Source organism: Fragaria vesca, linkage group LG4 (genome assembly GCF_000184155.1).
Source record: "Fragaria vesca subsp. vesca linkage group LG4, FraVesHawaii_1.0, whole genome shotgun sequence".
NCBI lineage: Eukaryota > Viridiplantae > Streptophyta > Magnoliopsida > Rosales > Rosaceae > Fragaria > Fragaria vesca.
Genome location: NC_020494.1, coordinates 9,383,628 through 9,400,172, shown reverse-complemented (window position 1 = coordinate 9,400,172; position 16,545 = coordinate 9,383,628). Strand labels below are relative to the sequence as shown.

Genomic DNA, 16,545 nt, shown 5'->3' with positions numbered 1-16,545 from the left:
TAAAGTCTGAACTATAGCCGACGAAATTATGTCGTCGGCTAAAGTCTGAACTATAGCCGACGAAATAATGTCGTCGGCTAAAGTCTGGACTATAGCCGACGACTTATGCGTGTGTCGTCGGCTAAAGTCACCACAGACGAGCTTTTACCGACGAAATCTTAGCCGACGAAATAAGCTGACAGGCCGACGAAAATTGCTTGTCCTGGTAGTGATGGGACATGTGTAAATACATATTTATATACTAGAGCCTAAGAGACTCAATGTCATATAGTATTGGAGACTAGCAGGGCTAGTCGCGTATGTCAGTATTTTCCAATTTGTAAGTTAAAGGTCTTATCACCTGTTGCGTGGATCACAGCGTTTCTATAGAAATTGAAAATTGGGAAAGCATAAAATATGTTCTTTATTTGTTTTTTTTATATTTTATTTTTGTCCAGTCACTCTAACGTTTTAAATTGCTTCTCTCTTAGGCCCTTCATTTTTTTAATTGCCCAGTCTGCAGAGTTCAGGTCGGCACTAGTAGGAGGCAAGGCATAGTCACCACCATCACCACCATCACCACCAATTTTCACTAGTAGGTTACCTGTTTAACCTACATGTGTATTTTCTTGCTTCTTCTAGTTTTAGTTGCTCTGATTACCTTGGGGTATTGTAATATATTCGGTTGTGTATTAGGGTTCAATGACTCTATTTTAAAAGTATTTGGATGGTTTATGATTTATCTTTAGGATGTTGAAGTGATGGATTTGGAAATGATTTAAATGTTATATTGTGGTCGTTGTGTTTGTGGGGAGTGGATGGCTCCAGGAGTTGAGGATGGAAGATTTGTTATTGAAGTATACATCTGGTTTTTCAGGTTAGGGTTGTCTATTTTCAAGGGAGGTTTTGCCGAATTTTCGTAAGTTTTTTTTAGAGGTGGACCCCGTAGGATTTACTTTGGGTTTTAGGGTGAAATTTAGGATGGGTCCTGACATGTTGGTATCAGAGCATTAGATTTTTGATTCTTGTTTCCTTTATCACTATCATATTTGCCTAGTTGCACTAGTGTCTATAAAGTGATGGTCTGACTACGGTGGATTCATCAACAGTATATGTTTTGGATGCCATGTGTTGTTGGGTATGTGTGGTAGTTGTGTTAGTTTTGTTTATAGACTACTAAATATCTTCTTCCTCAGGTACTATGCCTCCTTGACGCCGACCCCGTGAAGCCAAGTCGACTAATGCAGATGAGGGAAATGAAGTCAGGGGACTGGTTGGCTTTATTGAGAATATGCTACAAGGTGTTTTTGATAGGGTTCAAACCCTCGAGCTGTTAAGAAGAAGCAAGTTGGTGAAGCTAGGGCGTTCGAGTTCAAAGGTGTTAAGGGACCTCTTGATGCACATAATTGGGTGAATAAGATGGAGAGAGCACTGGAGGATGTTGATGTCACATCCCGACTCTTCAATTTTTACCTTATTTACTAGCTTGATATTAATTACAGTTTTACCATCTTCGTCATTGAGTTTATAGTTTCAAAAGTTCCTAGATGTGTTTTGAGAGAGGATTATTTCGGAGAAATTATTCGTAAGAGAAATATTTGACGACGGTAAAAAGGATAAATTTTAGCTAGTAAAAAGGTAATTTTTATTAGGGTATTATTTATGTGGTGTTATTGTGGAGTTGGGTTTTTATTTGGTGTGGGTAGGAACCGGTTGGGGAAAAAGCCCAACACATTTTCTCCCTTCTCTCTCTCTTCCCTCCCGACTCTCTCCTCGAGCTCTCTCCTTGCCGGATCTTCAATGCGACTGTCCGCCGCTATCCGACCACCACAGACCGCCGCACCGGTCCCAATCGGTCAGCCCTTCTTCCCTCTTCCTTCTTGGACTGGTGGCAGCCTCCCTAGCGCCGCTGTGAGAGAGAAACCACGCTCGAAAGGTACGACTGCCCGTAGCTCTCAGTCGCTGGAACTCCCTCCTCCGGCCGCCATAGCCATAGCTGTTGGGCTCAAGAGGAAGCCCTCCTCCCGTGCTTCAATCCCTTGAAAGGTTTTGGTGCGATTCGTGCTAGGTAAAGAGAAATCATTGATTGAAACTCTAGGGCTCAATTCACTGTTTTAAGTCGATTACCCTATCTAGGCTTGGAATTGGAATTGGTGTTGGTGCTAGTTAGAAAAGTTGTAGAGTGGGTTAAGAGGAAGTCGCTGTTAAAATTTGGTAGGCATTGGAGGTCGCCGGAGTCGGCCGCCGCTGTTAGGGGGATTTTCATGGTTTTAAATATGTTTTATTAAGGGGAGACTAATGATGTGAAGTTTGAAATTTTTGGAGGAGTTTTGGATAGATTTGAGATTTTTCTAAGTTTGGTATTTTGGCAGTTAATTAGGGTAGAGTTCGGCCGTTGGGTTAAAGTTGTTTAATCTGTAAGGGGTTATTGTTAAGGTTGTCGGTTTTGATGTTGAAGTGTGGACCGTATCGAATTAGAAATATCGAAGTTAGGCAATGATGAGCGTGGGCACGACTCACATTTAATTTTGCCTATTTTGTATAATTATTGGATTTTGGTTGGGAATTTAATTATATATTTGGAACAGAATGTGAGGAGGCTTGAGCAGAAGAGGCCTCAGATCGACATTAGGATTAGGCCTAATTTGTGAGTGAACTTTTGTTTTAAATAATGTGCATGCAAATGGTTTATTGATGAATAATTTCTTTTGTTGGAGAATAACCGAAATTGAGAATTTCGGTGATTATATATTCATATATGAATGATTATGATGATAGTATGTATATAAATAAATGCTAGCTAGCTATACGTGCTTTTCCGCCATAATGAGGTAAAATTCCATTATGAGCGTTAGACGCAATCGTCGTAGCCAGGGGCGTAGGCATAATGGGGCGAGAGGGTTCAATTGAACCCTCTGACTTTTCAACCTAACATATGATTGGCTGGGGCAACTTCCTTATGTAGATATATATTATACTTTGAGACAAGATTTTGCCCCCTTCTGCACCAAATTGACGAAGTTTGGTTTGAATTTATTAATTAATGTTTGTCTAGTCTTTGATTTGGACATGACTCATTGTCTTCTTGCGACAAAAGAAACCTATCTCCATGAGTTTTATTTTTTTATTATATAATCTTTTGTCTTGCGACGAAAGAAGCCTATCCCGATTATTTTTATTATAATATATAATTGCTAATCAATGTAGGAAGAAGTTTTTTCCTGTCCAAATTTGGACAGATTTAGTATTACTAGTCACGCATTGTCTTCTTAATCCTAATCAATTCATTATTCATGATTTACAGTATACATATGTCTATATATATTCAAGTTACAATTTATTAATCTATTATCATTCTCTATAAATCATCCCCCATCGTATTTTCGTTTCTTGTTCTTCTCAAAATTCTCCCTACAAACAGCAAGTCAAAATCTTCATAATTCAATACTTAGAATTATGAAAGCTTTTCTCGAGAGATATAATAAAAGAAAAGCGGCGGATCAGTTGACACCATCTCAAGCTCCTCAAATAAGAAATAGATCCAATGAAAGTACTTCGGAACATCATCCTCATCCTAAAGAGTTGAACTTGACAAATCAATCAACACCAGCTCAAGCCCATCAACCAAGTAATGCATCTGAAGATATTGGTACATCAAAACATTCTGTCAATGAGTTTAACATAGAAGACCTTCCAGGAGATCCGGGACTTCGAAGACCAATTTTAGAATATCATCCTAATGTTCGAGATCGAGTGCGAAGACATTATTTGATGCAAGGTCCTTGTCAACCAAAAAACTATGTATTTCCTAAAACGATTTTCAGCGGTGTTAACCGAAAGTTCAAAGAGACATGGTTCAAGGATTATCCCAGTTGGCTAGAGTATAGTATAGAAAAAGATGTTGCATATTGTTTGCATTGTTATCTTTTTAAACCAGATACTGGAGACCAAGCAGGCGGTGATGTATTTGTTGGTACAGGGTTTACTAACTGGAAGAAAAGAAGTAAGCTTAAACAACATGTTGGGCGGACCAATAGTGCTCACAACAATGCTAGAAGAATGTGTGAAGTTTTATTAAATCAACGACAACATGTTGATACAGCTTTGGTGAACCAAACACAACAAGATCGGATTAACTATCGCACTCGTTTGAATGCATCAGTTGATTGTGCTCGGTTTCTTCTACGACAAGGGTTGCCTTTTCGTGGTCATGATGAATCTGATAGTTCAAAGAACCAAGGGCACTTTAGAGAGCTTTTGAAGTGGCATTCTGATAAAGTTGAAGATATAAAAAAGGTTGTCTTGAAAAATGCCCCAAGAAATCATCAATTGACATCACCGGATATTCAACATGATATTGTCAAGGCGGCTGCGACTGAAACTCTCAATATCATACTTACACAAATTGGTGATGCATTATTCTCTGTTCTCGTTGACGAGTCTCGTGATGTGTCAGGAAAAGAGCAAATGGCTATCGTCTTGCGGTATGTGAGAAAAGGACAAGTGATTGAGCGTTTTGTTGGTGTTAAACATGTCACTGATACTACTTCTGCATCACTTAAGGCAGCCATTGATCAATTCTTTTCAGAGAATGGACTAAGCATATCTAGCCTTCGTGGTCAAGGTTATGATGGAGCTAGTAATATGAGAGGAGAATTCAATGGTCTCAAAGCACTTATTTTAAAGGATAACCAGTCAGCGTTTTATGTTCATTGCTTTGCTCACCAACTTCAGCTAGCTGTTGTGGCTGTAGCCAAAAATCATATCTTAATCTCCGATCTCTTCATATTTGTTGGTAGTCTGGTAAATGTCGCTGGAGGTTCATGCAAACGTCGTGATTCTCTTCGAGAAAAGCAAGTGGCCAAGATCATTGAAGAACTGAATGTTGGTGCTATTTCAAGCGGGAAGGGGTTGAATCAACAAACCACTCTAAAACGAGCTGGTGATACAAGATGGAGCTCTCATTATGGTACTTTGGTAAGTATTATCACTTTATTTCCATCTTTAGTTGAATTGCTTGAAGAGATAAAAGAGGATGGATTGTCCAGTGATCATAAACAAGATGCAAGCAGGCTATTAGACTCATTAGAATCATTTGACTTTGTATTTAGTCTTCATTTGATGAAGGTTTTGCTGGGAATTACAAATCTTTTGTCACAGGCATTGCAAAGAAGAGACCAAGATATTGTGAATGCAATGAAGTTGGTTAAAGTGTGTAAGGAGCAATTGCAAGACATGAGAGACAATGGATGGGATTCACTTCTAGGTCAAGTTGTTTCATTTTGTGAGAAATATGAGATTGATGTTCCTAATATGGATGATGTTCCTATTATTCCAGGAAAATCACGACGCAGAGCTCCAAAGGTCACTAATATGCATAGGTATCGGGTTGAATTGTTTTCTACAGTCATAGATATGCTACTTCAAGAGCTAAATGACCATTTTACAGAAACAACTACTGAGCTACTTCTCTGTATGGCATGTCTGAATCCATCTAATGCATTCTCAGCTTTCGATAAGGAAAAATTGATTCGGCTTGCTCAATTTTATCCTCAAGATTTTACTGCAGTATCTCTCTTGGCTCTTGAAGATGAATTGGACACTTACATATTTGATATGCAAAGCAATGATCTGTTTAAAGAACTGAAAGGAATTAGTGAGCTTGGAGAAAAAATGGTTGAGACACAGAAAGACCAGGTCTATCTGTTAGTTTACTTGCTCATAACATTGGCACTGATTCTTCCAGTTGCAACTGCCACTGTAGAAAGAGCATTTTCTGCCATGAAGATTATAAAAAGTGATTTGCGAAACCGAATGGGAGACATGTTGATGAACGACAACATGATTACATATATCGAGAAAGATATATTTGATTGTGTTGATAATGAGACCATTATGAAAATATTTCAAAATATGAGCAATCGTCATGGACAATTATAATTGTTTTAAGGAGGCTTGTTACTTTGTATTTTTCAAGTATTGATGTAATAATATTCATATATTTTTGTTATTCAATAAAGATTATTTGTTTAGTATTCTTGTTTAAAATTTGACCCTTCTAGTGATTGTTTCTGGCTACGCCACTGGTCGTAGCCCTATATAATTTTTGTAATTTATATAGGGGATATGCACGTATATATACACGTGCTTTTCCGCCATAATGAGGTAAAATTCCATTATGGTGTGACGTGAGCGTTAGACGCAAGCGTATTAGCCTTGTATAAATTTCTATTTTTTTATTCCTTCAAAGAATTCGTACAAGGAATATGACGAGTGTAAATACATACATATATATTTTGTTTTAGCCTGAGGGGCTTTATTTTATTAAGTTTGGAGACTAGCCGAAGCTAGTCATGTAATTACCAATTTTTGAGTTGAGAGCTTTTGAGTTATCGCATGCAGCATATTTTCTATGGAAATTTAAATTGGGAAAGCATAAATATTTTTATTAAATTTATTTTTTTGTCCACTCACTCTAACATTTTCGAATGTTTTCCCCTGGGCCCTTCGTTTTAAAAATGCCCAGTCTGCAGAGTTCGGGTTGGCATTAGACGGAGGTGAGGCATAGTTACCCACTTTTCCACCACTTTCTACCAGTAGGTTACCTGTTTAATCTACCAGTGTATTTTCTTGTTTCCTCTAGTTTTTAGTAGCTCTGATTACCCTTGGGGATATTGTATAATATTTCGGTGGTGTGCTAAGACTTGTTACAGTTTAGAATTTTCTAAGGATGACGTATGTTATATAGTTGGATATTTACGTGATGGATTAGAAGATGGTTTTATTATTATGTTGTGGTGGTTGTGTTGTGGGGAGCGGGTGGCTCCAGGAGTTGAGGTTGGATGTGTCGATATAGGAGTGTTATTTGAATTTTTCAGGATATGGTTGTCCATCTTTAAGGGAGGTTATGCCGAATTTTTCGGTAAATTTTCCTTGGAGGTGGACCCCGTAGGATTTACTTCGGGTTTCAGGGTGAAATTCGGGGTGGGTCTTGACAGTTGAAGTCCCGAAAAACGGGAAGGTGAAGATGGCAGTGACCTTCCTTGATGAGTCTACATATCATTGGTGGGTGCGTGCTAGCAGGAATATGTACGGTGCTCAAGTGATGACTTGGGAGCAGTTCAAGACACTCTTCCTGGGTCAGTATTTTAGTCAGGCCCACCGTGGCAGAATACATCCGGATTTTCTGAATATGAAGAAAAGAGTTGATGAGAATGTGAAAGAGTTTAAGCAGAGATTCACTTCCTTGAGTTACCATGTGCCTTACCTAATTCCTGATGAGAAGACCAGGACTGAGATGTTTATTGGCGCTCTTAGTGGTGTGTATGCAGATAGGATGACCAGTGTAGTGTACCCGACTTTTCTTGATGTGGTTGGTGCAGCTATGGTTATTGAGACCAGGAGAGCATTGGTGCTCAACCCAGAGGTTTCAACGGTCCTAGTCAAGGTCCATCTAAGAAGGCTATTTCCTCATCCGCTTCTGGATCTTCAGCTGGTAGTGGCTATAGCAGTGGATCGAGTTCTAGTTCTCAAAACAGGGTTAGGGGACGTCACAAGAGGCCCTTCCGAAGCCAGTTGGTTAGACAACAGACTGGAAAGTTTGGGAAATATAGAATTTAAGAGTTGGCGGGAAGCATAGAATTTATGGTTGGCGGGAAGCATAAAATTTAAGGTGAGGTGAAATAGACCCTAAATTGGGAAATAAGAGTTGGCGGGAGGCATAGAATTTAAGGTGAGGTGAAATATACATTTTGTTCATGTTCGTTAAAATGATGTTATAACTAGAACTTCCAGAGTACTTTCCAAGATCAATAACTTCAGTAAAACCAAAGTAATTCAGCAAGCCATAACAATAAAGATTTTGTAATTTGGTTCAAACAATTTGAATATGAAATGAAGAAGCCAAACAAACATCAACAAATTTAGATTGACAAATACCACAATTCAACAATAAAGGTAAATATAATTTGAAGACAAATATTGTCACATTCTGACTCTTAAATTTTTACCCTAGTTACTTGCATGGTGTTAATAAGAGTTTTTACTGTCTTCGTTAATGATTTTATAATTTTAAAGCTCCCTAGAGGTGTTTTGAGGGACAAATATTTCAGAGAAATTTTTACGTAGGAGGATTTGTTGAAAGAGATAAAAATGGTAAATTTTGGTTAGTAAAAAAGAAATTTTTATTAGGATATGTTTTTGGGGTGTTTTTGTGGAGTTGGGTTTTAAAGTTTGGAATGGGGAACCAGTTTGGGAGAAAGCCCAAAACCATTTCTCTTCTTTCTCTCCTCTCCCCTGATTCTCTCCTTCCCCGCCAGCGAGCTCGCCACCGTCTGCCGCCGTCTGACCAGCTCCGATCGCGGTGCCAGTCCCAATCAGTCGGCTATCGCCCTTCTCTCTTCCTGGACCGGTGGGAGCCTCCCTAGCGCCGTTGTGAGAGAGAAATCCCGCCCGAAAGCGCCGATTGCTCCGTGGTGTTCCGTCGCCGGATCTTCCTCCTCCGGCCACCAATTCGAGCATTCCTTATATGGTTTTGAAGGTCTTCAACCTAGTAGCCTTGCCCAAGAAGGAATCAATCCATTTCGCTTCAGGTAAGGAGAATCGGCGAGTTGAAATTCTAGGGTTTCATTTTGTGTTTTGGTTCGATTGACCTAGTTAAGCTTGCAATTGGACTTTGTGCTAGTTAAGGAAGTCGTAGAGCGGGTTGAGAGGAAGATTGTGTCAAATTTTGGTAGCTAGTATCATTGGAGGTCGCCGGAGTAGGCTGCCGGCGGAGTAGACGGCGGTGGCGCCGCTTTTTGGTAGTTTTTCAGGGTTTTAAATTTGTTATGTTGAGGGGAGTCTAATGATGTGAAGTTTAGAATTTTCGGAGGAATTTCGGATAGGTTTGGGATTTTTCAAAACTGTAGAAGGTTATAATAAGGCTGCCGGTGCTTGTGTTGAAGTTCGGGTCGTATCGAATTAAGAATGAAGAAGTTATGCAAGGATGAGAGTGTTTAAGGCTCACTTTCAATTTTGCCTATTTTTGTACAAGTGTTAAATTTTAGTTGGGGATTTAAGTATATATTTGAAATAGGACGTGAGGAGGCTCGAGTAGAAGAGACCTTAGGTTGACGTCAGGTTTAGGCCTAAATTTGTGAGTGGACTTTTGTTTTAATTTAAAAGCATGCGATGCATTATTTTGATGATTAGTTATTCTTCTGCTAGGATTTATTTCTTTTTCTGATAATTGACAATTTTCGTTATTTTTGGAGAGTTACCGAAAATAGGATTTTCGGTGTGTATATATATATGTATATTTATGAGGAGAGTATGTATATAAATACTAGCTAGCTATACGTGTTTGTCTGCCTTAATGGTGTAGCAATTAGCCGCCATTATGGTGTGACGTGAGCGTGAGACGCAAACGTAGTAACTATATATGAGTGTTTAAAGTTCATATAGAGAGTATGTGCACGTATATACACACATGTCCACCTTAATGGCGCAGTGAATAACGACATTATGGTGTGACATGAGCGTTAGACGCGAGCGTAGTAGCCTATATAAATTACTTTAAATCCATAAAATTTATATAGGGGGTATGAACATGTGTAAATACATACTTATTTTATTAGAGCCTGAGAGGCTCGATATTTTATGAGTTAAAAGTTTTATCGCTTGAGGCAGACATCTGTTCTTTGGAAATTAAATTGGGAAAGCATAAATAATTTTTATTTGTTCATTTTATTAAATTTATTTTTGTCCACTCACTCTAACGTTTTCGAATATTTTCCCCTGGGCCCTTCGTTTTAAAAATGCCTAGTCTGTAGAGTTCGGATCGGTACTAGTAGGAGGCGAGGCATAATTACTAACATCACCACCGTTTTTCACTAGTAGGTTCCCAGTTAACCTACCAGTGTATTTTCTTGCTTCCCCTAGTTTAGTAGCTCTGATTACCTTGGGAATGTTGTATGATATTTTGGGTTGTGTGTTAAGATTCGTGAAAATATTTTAGGAATATTTGGAGGTTTATGTATAATTTATCTTTTGGATGTTAAGAGATGGTTGGAGAGGGTTTTAATATTATGTTGTGGTGGATGTGTTTGTGAGGAGCGGGTGGCTCCAGAAGTTGAGGATGGATGGTTTGTTATAGAAGTGTGTATTTGGATTTTTCAGGTTAGGGTTGTCCATTTTCAAGGAGGGTTATGCCGAATTTTCGGTAAATTTTCCTTGGAGATGGACCCCGTATGATTTACTTCAGGTTTCAAGGTAAAATTCGGGGTGGGTCCTGACAGTTGGTATCAGAGCTTTAGGTTTTCGTTTCCTGTACCCTTTATCACTATCATAATTGCCTAAGTAGCATGTAGTGTCAATAGAGTGAAGATCCGACCACGGCAGATTCATTAACAGTTTATGCTCTGGATGTTATGTGTTATTGGGTATGTGTAATAGTTGTGTTAGTCTTGTTTATAGACTACTAAATATCTTCTTCCTCAGGTACTATGCCTCTTAGACGCCGACCCCGTGAAGCTAACTCAACCAACGCAAATGAGGGCAATGAAGTTAGAGGATTAGTTGACTCTATTGGGAATATGCTGAGAGGTGTTTTAGATACAGTTCAAAACCCTAGGACTATTAAGAAGAGGGAGGTTGTTGAGGCTGGAGCGATTGAGTTCAAGGGTGCAAAGGGACCCCTTGATGCTTATGTTTGGGTGGATAAGATGGAAAAAGCTGTTGTGAGTACTAAATTTCCGGAAGATAAGCAAGTGAAGATGGTGGTAACTTTTCTTGATGATTCAGCGTATCATTGGTGGACGCTTGCCAACAGGAATAATGAGGGTGCTCAGGATATGACTTGGGAGCAGTTTAAGACACTGTTCTTGGGGCAGTATTTCAGTCATGCTCATCGTAGCAAGATACAGCAGAGGTTCACTACCTTGAGTTACCATGTGCCTTACCTGATTCCTGATGAGAGGATCAGCAGGGCTGTTCATTGGGGCACTCGGTGGTATGTATATAGATAAGATGACTGATGTAATGTACTCGACTTTCCTTGATGCAGTTGGTGCAGCTATGGCTGTTGAGACTGTGAGAGCATATAGTACTCGGCCCCGAGATTTCAGCGGCCCTAGTCAGGGTCCATCTAAGAAGGCTGCTTCCTCATCCGCTTGTAGATCTTCAGCTGGTAGTGGCAGTAGTGGTGGATCGAGTTCTAGTTCTCGGTTCAGGGCTAGGGGACGTCACATGAGACCTTTCCGGAGCCAGTTGGGTAGACAGCAGACTGGACCGTTTGGTACTAGTGGCAACTTCCAGGGTGGGACATCTTGTGGTCACACTTTTTCTTTTGGATAGCAGCAGTCTACTAGGTGCTATGAGTGTGGTGGTCAGGATCATTTCAAGAGAGATTGCCCCTTATTGGGTCAGAGGACTGCCCCCACCCCTACTCACCCAGTCGAACAGTCTTTAGCCAGAGGCTCCAGCAGTGGTACTCATGTCAGTACAACAGCTAGGGGTGTCTCTCAACAGAGTAGTGGTCAGCGTTGATGTCCCATGACTCGCACTAGACTTCATGCTATGACCCAGCAGGAGGGTCGTACTTTGCCAGAGGTCATCATTGGTACGTTATTAATTTTTGGTCAGCCTGTTTTTACTTTAATTGATCCCGGAGCTACACATTCATTTATGTTTAATAGATTTGCCCTCCAAGCCAATGTGCCATCATCATCTCTTCCAGGCGAGTGGCATGTGTCTCTACCCTTAGGCGAAGTAATGAGAATAAATTGGGTGTTTAATGGTTGTGAAGTTCTAGTGGAGGGATTTAATTTCAAGGCCGACCTAATTCCATTAGATATTGTGGAGTTTGATGCGATCTTGGGAATGGACTTTTTGGAGTCGTATAAAGCTATGATAGATTGTTTCTGAAAAGTAGTGGTGTTCGAAGTCCAGATGGACCTGAGGTTACATTTCAAGGGGAACAACATGTTTTTTCGAGTTGCCTGATATCAGCTATTGCTGTTAGAAAATTGTTAAATAAAGGCTGTCAGGTGTATTTAGTACACTTTGTGGATACAAGTGTGAGAGTTTTGGGAGTAAAGGATATTCCTGTAGTAAGGGAGTTTCCGGATTTTTTTCCGAGGAGTTGCCTGGTTTGCCTCTTGTAAGGGAGATAGATTTTACTATTGAGTTAATTCCTGGAACTATGCCAATCTCACAAGCACCTTACAGGATGGCTCCAGCGGAATTGAAAGAGTTGAAGACTCAATTGCAGGAGTTGGTGGATAAGGGCTTTATTCGGCCTAGCATGTCTCCATGGGGTGCCCCGGTGTTATTTGTTAAGAAGAAAGATGGCACCATGAGACTATGCATTGATTATCGGAAATTAAACCAAGTTACTGTGGAGAATAAATATCCGCTGCCCCGCATTGATGATTTATTCGATCAATTGAAAGGTGCTACTGTCTTTTCGAAAATTGATTTGGGGTCAGGATATCATCAGTTGTGGATTCAGGAGAGTGACACAGCCAAGACTACTTTTTGATCACGTTATGGTCATTATGAATTTGTGGTGATGCCGTTTGGACTTACTAATGCACTCGTTGCTTTCATGGACCTCATGAATAGGGTGTTTAGTCCATACCTTGACTGTTTCGTGATCGTATTTATAGATGACATCTTGGTCTACTCAAGAAGTGAGAAGGAGCATGCCAAACATCTAAGAATGATATTGCAGATTTTGAGAAATGCTCAGTTGTATGCTAAGTTCAGCAAGTGTGAATTTTGGCTAGATAAAGTGGGGTTCTTGGGACATGTAGTTTCGGCAGAAGGTGTTAGTGTGGATCCCCAAAAGGTGGAAGCAGTGACAAATTGGAGAAAACCCACCACTGTGACGGAGATTCGTAGTTTCTTGGGGTTAGCAGGTTATTATCGACGTTTTGTGCAAGACTTTTCAAAGATTGCTACTTCTCTGACAAGATTGACCAAGAAGGGTGTTAAGTTTGAATGGTCAGATCAATGTGAGCAAAGTATTCAAGAATTAAAAAATCGCTTGACTAGTGCCCCAGTTTTGGCACTACCAGATGATAGTGGGGAGTATGTGGTTTTTTGTGATGCTTCTAGACGAGGCTTAGGTGGAGTATTGATGCAGCATGATCGAGTAATTTCTTATGCTTCTAGACAATTGAAGCCACATGAGATGAATTATCCCACTCATGATCTAGAGCTTGCAGTAGTAGTATTTGCTCTCAAGTTGTGGAGACACTATCTTTATGGAGCCAAGTGTCAGATTTTTACCGATCACAAGAGTCTTCGTTATGTGTTTACTCAAAGAGAGTTAAATATGAGGCAGAGGAGGTGGATGGAGTTGATCAATGATTATGATTGCACTATTGAGTATCATCCTGGGAAAGCTAATGTGGTAGCGGATGCTCTTAGTCGAAATCCCACCATATCTTTGTCTCATATTAGGATGGTTCGAGTTCCACTTCTTTATGAGTTGCGAGCTACAGGGGTGGATTTATCGGTAAGTTGGTGCCTTGATAGCTAGTTTCCATGTGAGACTAGTTTTGGTTGATAGAGTGCGAGAGGCACAGTATAATGACCCTTCCATAGTTCAGTTGATAGAAAGAATATCGAGTGGAGCCATCGTTGATTTTTCAGTTAGAAGAGATGGAACTTTATTGTTCAAAAATAGACTTTGTGTTCCAAAAAGAAATAAAGAGTTGAAGAAGGAGATATTGGAGGAAGCTCATAGTTCTGCATATGCTGCCCACCCGGGTAGTACATAAATGTATCGGACTTTGAAGGATTATTATTGGTGGCCAAACATGAAGAGGGAAATTGCAGCTTTTGTGAGTAGGTGTTTGATTTGTCAACAGGTGAAAGCTGAAAGGCAGAAACCTTCAGGGTTGCTTGAGCCACTGTCTATTCCAGTGTGGAAGTGGGACCACATCACCATGGATTTTGTTTTTAGTTTACCTCGAACCCATGATGGACATGACGATATTTGGGTGATTATGGATAGACTCACCAAATCTGCTGGTGGGAAAGAATTATACATTGGATAAGTTGGCAGAACTTTATGTGAATGAGATTGTGAGACTCCATGGTGTACCTGAATCAATAGTGTGTGATCGGGATCCTAGATTTGCTTCCAAATTCTAGGGAGCTTTTTAGGCAGCTTTAGGCGCCCGATTACACTTCAACATTGCTTTTTATCCTCAAACTGATGGGCAATCAGAGAGGATTATTCAGACTTTGGAGGATATGTTGAGATCTTGTGCCTTACAGTTTAGGGGCAGTTGGGATAAGAACCTATCTTTGATGGAATCTGCATACAACAGCAACTATTATTCTAGCATTGGTATTGCTTCCTTTGAGGCACTTTACGGGAAGCAGTGTCGTACACCTTTGTGTTGGAATGAAGTAGGAGAAAAAGAGCTTTGTGGTCCAGAGTTAATCTATGATACAAATGAGAAGATTAAGATTGTCAGAGATAGAATTAAAGCAGCTCAAAGTAGGCAGAAGAGTTATGCAGATATCCGCAAGAAGGACCTTGAGTTTCAAGTAGGTGATTGAGTGTTCTTGAAATTATCCCCTTGGAAAGGAGTAGTACATTTTGGTAAATGGGGAAAGCTTAGCCCAAGATATATTGGTCATTATGAGATAATAGAGCGAGTTGGCTCACTTGCTTATTGGTTAGAATTGCCTCCAGAATTATCCAGGATACATAATGTTTTTCATGTGTCCATGTTTCGCAAGTATATTACTGATCCCTCTCATGTCTTGCAAGAGCAGCTGATTAGTTTGAAGAAGGATATGACCTATGAAGAGGAACCAGTTCAAATTCTTGACCAAAAAGAGCAAGTGCTTATGTCAGGACCCACCCCGAATTTCACTCTGAAACCTGAGGTAAATCCTGCGGGGTCCACCTTCAAGGAAAATTTACCGAAAATTCGGCATAACCTTCCTTGAAAATGGACAACCCTTTCCTGAAAAATCCAACTTAACACTTCTATAATCAAACATCCATCCTCATCTCCTGGAGCCTTCCTGCTCCCCAAGTTCATCAAAACTCCCAATAACAATTTCTCATCTAATAATAATTCCACAACCAACAACAAAGACATTTAATAAGCTATTACTGGACTTTCAGAGCATATCTAATGATGAATGAAAACAATGAAAACGAATAAGCGGAAGCAGCCTCTGACTATGCCTCGACTCTATGTACTCTCGTCCTCAAATAACTTAGCCTGCAAACTGGGCATTTATAAACCAAATGGCCCAGGGGAAAGTAATTTAAAAACGTTAGAGTGAGTGGACGAAAATAAATTCAATAACTTAACAATTATAAAACTTATATACTTTCCCACTTTTCAACTTTTAAAACTTAACAGCATGCAACTTAAACGTCCTTAAAACTTTAAATCCGAAATCACTTAATAAAGGACAAACCAGCCCCGCTGGTTAGTTAACACAAAAATCTCATAAGAGGAGATAAACCAGCCCCGCTGGTTAATCAAATATATTATTGAGAAGAATAAAATAGGGGAAGAGTTATCACCATGAAAAAGGAGCCTCCCAAGCTCGAGTCGATGCCTCCCAGGTTATAATAGCGTCCCACACTAAGCGCTCAACTCACATATGATGAGGACCACTAAATAAGGCTATAATAGCGTCCCACGCTAAGTGCTCAACTCACATATGATGAGGACAGCTAATAAGGTTAGCTAACTAATAAATATAAATACCGATCGGTTGCCTCCCAGGCTATAATAGCGTCCCACGCTAAGCGCTCTACTCACATATGAAGAAGACCGCTAATAAGGCTATAATAGCGACTCACATATGATGAGGACCACCAATAAGGTTAGCTAGCAATAATCAAGATAAACAATCCTATAATATGGTGACTAAAACATACAAAGTGACTTAAATCCATTAAACTTCCCCCAAGACCAAACGAATGGTACGGTTCCCAACCGTACATGAAAATCATCAGAAGAAATCATAACACAACTCAATGACGTGTCTCACACGTCAAAATATTCTTCAATTTATAAATATAAGCGAGATTTCAATAACAAATATGAATCATAAATAATAGTATCTCCGCCCGAAAATACTCGCTAAAATATTCTTCAAGTCAAAATCATTATGCCTCAAATGAACAATTAAATTATGAGGAGAACTACCCACAATCCTATTTTCGGTAATCATTTATAAAACTCAAAGTCAAGATCGATATTCCACCAATAATTTCGAGAATTAAAAATAGGAAACTACAGAAAATCCCATTTTCAGAAATCTTATATAAATCTCAAAATCCACCATTAAAACCATTTAATGAAATCTGGAATTTATAAAAATATCCAAACTCAAATATCAAAATAATAATTCGAGCTCAACTCCATAAATCATGACCAACACTTCATAAATGCACCAAACTCAAATAATTTTCAAGCTCATCTCATGAACTGAAAAATTATATTATATGCTCGGAAAATAAAATAGATAGATTATAAAATACTTGCATGCATACTTATTTTTAAAACCAAAATAATCCACTCACAAATTTAAGGTCAT

General features: G+C 39.4%; 1 protein-coding gene across 1 annotated transcript; it reads left to right on the top strand.

Moving 5' to 3' along the window:
• The first annotated feature begins 3,435 nt into the window (after positions 1-3,435).
• On the top strand, positions 3,436-5,919 carry LOC101294259. The gene has a single exon (XM_004298015.1). The coding sequence runs from the start codon at positions 3,436-3,438 to the stop codon at positions 5,917-5,919; it is 2,484 nt and encodes an 827-aa protein (XP_004298063.1).
• Positions 5,920-16,545: the final 10,626 nt, after the last annotated feature.